At 44.9% G+C, this 5631-nt stretch overlaps 1 protein-coding gene across 1 annotated transcript in view; it reads left to right on the top strand.

Moving 5' to 3' along the window:
• Nucleotides 1-5262: 5262 nt before the first annotated feature.
• RHOH (ras homolog family member H) overlaps nt 5263-5631 on the top strand; it is a 591-nt gene continuing 222 nt past the window's right edge. Inside the window, exon 1 of the mRNA XM_008945148.1 lies at nt 5263-5631. This exon is cut by the window's right edge and continues 222 nt beyond it. Within this exon, the coding sequence (XP_008943396.1) occupies nt 5263-5631 (369 nt within the window).

Raw genomic sequence — 5631 nt, forward strand, 5'->3', positions numbered from 1 at the left:
GCATTCGCAAAGGTCTAAACAGACCGGGGCCCAGCTCCAGGGAGAGTCAGGAGGTCTGCCCTGAACCAGGACGCTCTGTGGAGTGCACTCCATAGAGCAGATGCTCCTGACTCCCTGCAAGTGGTCCCAGCTTTTATCCCCAAGCAGACACCTGACCTTTGGCAACTCAGTGCGGGACCCCTGGGCCTCATTTCCCTTAGTGCTCCCCCGGCGGGGCCGGCCGCACCCTGGGGGGAAGCTATAAGGCAAACTCACCACCTCTTTATGAAGGGCTGTGGGGATCACCCATATGTCAACCTTAATTTGGGGCTCGAGGTTCAAACCCCAGCATTTCAGGGGCCATTTGCTTGCAGACCAGCTGCAGTCTCCAGACCAGCTACAGCAGATGTGTACAGGTTTCCAGTAGCCCCATGCTGTGGTAGTAAAGGCCTGTGCAGCAATCTGGAGGTTTGTACCTGAACAGAGCAAGTACAACTCGCCCATGGAGTTGAAAACAAGGTAGCATGACCTTGGCAATCTGATGATCCACCTGGGAATCCAGACTGGATCCACAATGGCTCTAGTGTCTCTGTTATGGGGATCAATCATCTCCCTGATGTATCTTCTGGGTGCTGCCCCTAACCAGGCAACAGCATCTCTGCCCTGTCTTGATTTCCTGCTAGCCTGCCTTCTCCTCTCTCTTCTTCTGCTTTCAGGCCCTGTCCATGCCCTTCAGTGCCTACTGCACCCACAGAAGTCAAGGTGTAAAGCTGCGCACTGTTCTGGTCAGTGAAGGTAGTCTCCATGTCCTTCTCCTTAAGAGCCTCTAAGAGATGCGAGGAGAGTTTTTATGTATCTGCAGTGCAGTTGGAAGGAGCAGTGATTAGTCATCACGACAGAGAAGAAGTGTAGGCACTGTTTTGCAGACCCAGCCTTTGCATGAGGAGGGGTTTACAGGAGTAATATGGGCAGGGAAAGACAGTATATGCATTCAAGCATGATGCAGCAAGTGGAAGCCTCTCCAGTGTTTTTCAACTCTTTAAATTAGTAGAAATATTTTCATTTCATTGCAACCTCAGGTCTCTTCAAGAGCTGTTGTACACAGTGCTCAAACTGAAAAATTAGCCTGCTCTTATCCTGATATCAACAGGAACTGCACTGAGAGGTAATTGTGGTAGGGACCGGATAATGGCAATAATAGTTAGCATGTTAATTGCTTTAACTCTCTTAGGCATTTTGTGACTGCCTGATCTAGAAAGCCTGTTGTCTTGCCTGCATGGTTTGTTTATGTATGAGCTAATTACTTCCAAATCCCAGCCCACCTGAGCGTGCACTACCAATATCCAAGATAGGTTTTGAAATTAGGAGTTCCTGTCTCTTTGTGTTTTCTCTTATCATAAGACACCGTCCATGCCTGGCAGATGTTTAGCCATAGTGAGCCGTGCTCACAATGATCTTGTAGCAGATACCAGAGACATTCCTGGCATAAATGAAAATCTCATTGGTTCAGTTGATAAACTTACCCCTTCTGATACAGTCAGTCCTGCTTTCCTTTGTTGGCAGAATTGTTTCAATAAATATTAATTAGTCTTTTTTGGGATGTATGTTCATGTGAATCTTCCACCTGCAACGAGCTTGGTGCTGCTGTGCTCATCTTCCCGCCTTGTTGCGTTTTGGGTTGATGACACCACTCATCTTCTCCGTTTCATAGTCAGCCATGATCAAGCGTGAGGCCTTTACTCACATGAGATTGCTGCGGCTCAGGACGGGCAGTGCCCGGAGAGTGGCTGCTCTGCGGCTTCTTGCCTCCTTGTGCTCACGTTGTCAGTGAAGTCCGAGGGCTCTCTAGCCACGCACCAGTGCCAAGGTTCTGTATTCCAAAGACAGAGGGAACGAGAGTAGGAAAGCAAAGAAAAATAAGCGTTGCGTTAGTTACATAGACAATATGACACAGTTGGAAAAAACAGTGCTCTGTCTAAAACTGTGGAAGGGTTTTATCTGAAGTTAATCTCAAAGTATATTAAAGGTCACTATTCAGACAGACTGCATCAGAATTAAACATATATTCTTATACTTAATAATACTCCAAAAACTGTCACCTTATTCAAATAAAATCTTCTGTTGTTATGAGCAATGAAAGCATAAACCAAAGTAGCATAAAGGAAGATAAGGTTTATATCTGCAATTCCAGATCCAAAACAGATTTGATAATGTTAGTAAAATTTGGAAAACCAAATTGTTAGGGGAAAAAAAAAAAAAGTCCATCACCATCTTAGACACAACCACCTGTAATCAGAAGATTTTCTGCAGTCTCTTGGGTGTAGCATGCTGTACTGTTGGACCAAGACCATAATATATAATGTAACAGAAAGGAACCAAAACTTTTGCAAATATTTACACAACTGGTTGAATACTGAGGTGTAGTACTGACCTGTTTTCTCTTATGTTTAATCTAAAGAGTTTTCTATTAATTGAGGTGAGCTTGGATAATTATTTTAATAGACTAATACTGCTCTTACTCTGAGGCTGCATCAAGGACAGGCTCTGTGTGTCGTTGAAAATCTATCTTCAGTGTCCTTGTATGCATTCCTGTCTGTAGACGGAGGCACATGAACTCCAAGTGGCTGTGAACAAAAGCAAGATCAGGACCACTGATGGCAATCTGTCCACAGGACCAGAATAGGGACCTTGTAATATACTGTTCACTTTTATTCATCAATACATTGTAGAACAATCTAATTTGCTTTGAAAATAATCCCACACTGTCACGGTGGAATATTTTAGCCTTTGTTACTCTGTGTATGGACTAGCTGTATTCACTAGTCCTTAATATCTTTTTCAGTCTTTGATCATTTATATATTTTCTTTCAAAACAGCCAACATAATCAGACCTGGTAACCAACAAGCTGACTACCAGAACAATCCCTTTATCTGTCTTTCTATGTTCTGGCATTTATGAAATAGCAAAAGTAATGCTTCAGACATCCTTATTTTCCCCTGCATTCAAACATACACAAAATAATGACCTTGAAGGCATTGAGGCCTACTTGCACCAAAGAAATGTTTGTTCTGAAAAGGACTTGGTACATGCCGACTTTCTGCTGGGTGCACACAGCTTTGAATCATACACTTCTGGCTTGTGGTGAATTGTGGTGTTTCCAAACTGTACTGCTGACACAGTTGTGAAGTAGAGTACCCTGAAGGAAAGCTGATGATGCATTTGAGTAATAGGACTGTACATCCTGCATACACTGTTCACATTTCTCATAGACATATTTTGTAAATACCTTCTTTAATTGCGTTGAGAGCTTGTTTGGGGAATAGAGAAGGTGAGACAGTAGAGTTAGACCTAATGAATCTTTAGAAGCAAATTTCCAACTGCTGCCAGCAAAGCTTGAATTTGTGGAGCAGCTTGTTTCCCGGCAGCCGGGAATGCCACGCAGCGGCCTCGGCTCCAGCCCACTTCCTAGAAGCGAGGCGAGAGCAGGGTTGCGCTGGCAGGCCAGGAAGCGCCGTCTGTTGCAAGGACTCCTCTAGCTACCCGTCAGTGAGTGCGCAGGAGGACAGCCCCGCAGGCCGGCTGCCGCCCCCATAAAAACGCGGGCTATAAACCGGCGTGCGCTGGCCAAGCTGCTGACACGGCTTCTTGTGGCCAGCCTGTCGGGTGGGAGAGGCGCAGGTGGGTCGGCAGCACGAGAGGAGGTGGGGCACGGCCTCGCTGCAAAATGAAAGCAGGGGAGTTGCCAGCAGCAGTTGCCAGAGCCTGTAAAATGTTCTCTCTGACTTCACCTAGCGTTTTTCTCTTCTTTCCCTTTGTTTTTCCCCTTCATGGACTGAGCTTAAGCTTTGATTGTACTAGAAAGGTGGGTGGGGGGTGGTGGTGGTGGTGAACCGGTTAGGGTAGTGAAACTGGAGAGCGTTACAGAAACGTAGGGTAGATGCTTTTTGTGGCCGTCATTCATTTCTGTGCAAATAATCTTAAGCTGGGACTTCTCTCTTCATATATTAAGGAGACAGAAATATATTGGTTGTGTAACATACACAGGACATTTTTAAATAATGCAGTTATGCTTTTTTTAATTACTTCTGTTGAGCAGAACTAATTTGCCTTCAGTTTTGCAGTTAGTGATTTTCATAGCATCTTGCGTGTTGTCCTGTGTGAGCAGCGAATCTTGCACACAGCTAGTGGGGAAGAGGCACACGCTTTCAAAATAGGAAAATTTGACTGAATGCTGGCAGGAGCTCAAAAGCAATTACATACTCTGAAGAGGTACTCTCAGTTCAGTTTTACAACACAGTAAATGTCAAGGCAGCTGTATCCCCTTCAAATGAAATTGTTTTACTGGGGCAAGCACTGGTGGTGTGGCTTTCTTTGGCTTGTGCTTCTTGCCTGTTGAAAGTGATCTGTAAGAAAAATGTTGAACATATTCGTATTTTTGCTGTGAATCCTTCATTGGTATTGAAAACTGTTAAGGTTCATGTCGCTTGGGATTCACACCTGAAGTCTTTGCGTTCTCATTTTCACAAGTTGTGCTGTGTTACTGTTCATTATAGAACTCCATAAACCATCAAATTAGTCATGAAGGGCTTTTTTTTCCCCTCCTTATTACCTCTAGAGAGCGTGGGTACATTTTCAAGGGGATCTGAACTGATTGGTTAAGAGGGATTCAGGATTCTGTCAGTCTGTGTGAAAGTCATAGGCAGGAAATGTCTCACTAAAAGCAGGTTAGTAGCGATTATACCAAAGTTTAATTGCTTGCATTTATTTATTTATTTATTTATTTATTTATTGGCAATTGAAGAGAAAAAATGCTTGTGTCAGCAGAGAATGGCAGAGGTGATAGGACTGTTAGCCCCCGTGGAGCAGTCAGAAGGGTTGTTTACATGAATGGCTGTTGCACACACAGCCATCTGGAAGGGAACGCAAGGGTTCAGCGTCCTGACAGAGGGTACTCCCCGTGGCTGTCCAAAGATATGTTCATGTGCCTTTACCTTGATGAAGAACTGTCTGTTCTCTGTGGGTTATAAATGTTACATTTTGTTTTTGCTCTTTCAGAAACATCATTTGACTCACTGAAGAATTAGAAACAACAGCAGCACAGAGCCGTGTGGGAGAAAAGGGGATTTTGGACTCGAGTGATACCATCAGGTCTTGAGAAGCAAAGAGGTTTGGATGGTTTCTCACCAAATGGAAGTTATCTAGAAAGCCTCTGAGACAACTGCATCTCTCTATCCCACTTGTGCTGCACAGAGACGGTGCTCTTAGCCTTGAGCATTACTAAAATGTTGGATTCGATCAAGTGTGTCCTGGTGGGAGACTCTGCAGTGGGGAAAACATCTCTCTTGGTACGTTTCACGTCCGAGACTTTTCCAGATGACTACAGACCCACCGTGTATGAAAACACCGGAGTGGACGTCTTCATGGACGGTGTACAGATTAGCCTAGGTCTTTGGGACACATCCGGCAGCGATGCCTTCAAAGGCATTCGTCCCCTCTCATACCAGCAGGCAGACGTGGTGTTAATGTGCTACTCGGTGGCAAACCACAATTCCTTCCTGAACCTGAGGAACAAATGGATCGGCGAGATCCGCAGCCATTTGCCCCGCATCCCCGTTTTGGTGGTGGCTACTCAGACTGACCAGCGCGAGGTG

Source organism: Merops nubicus, unplaced genomic scaffold (assembly GCF_000691845.1).
Source record: "Merops nubicus isolate BGI_N331 unplaced genomic scaffold, ASM69184v1 scaffold10668, whole genome shotgun sequence".
Classification (NCBI taxonomy): domain Eukaryota; kingdom Metazoa; phylum Chordata; class Aves; order Coraciiformes; family Meropidae; genus Merops; species Merops nubicus.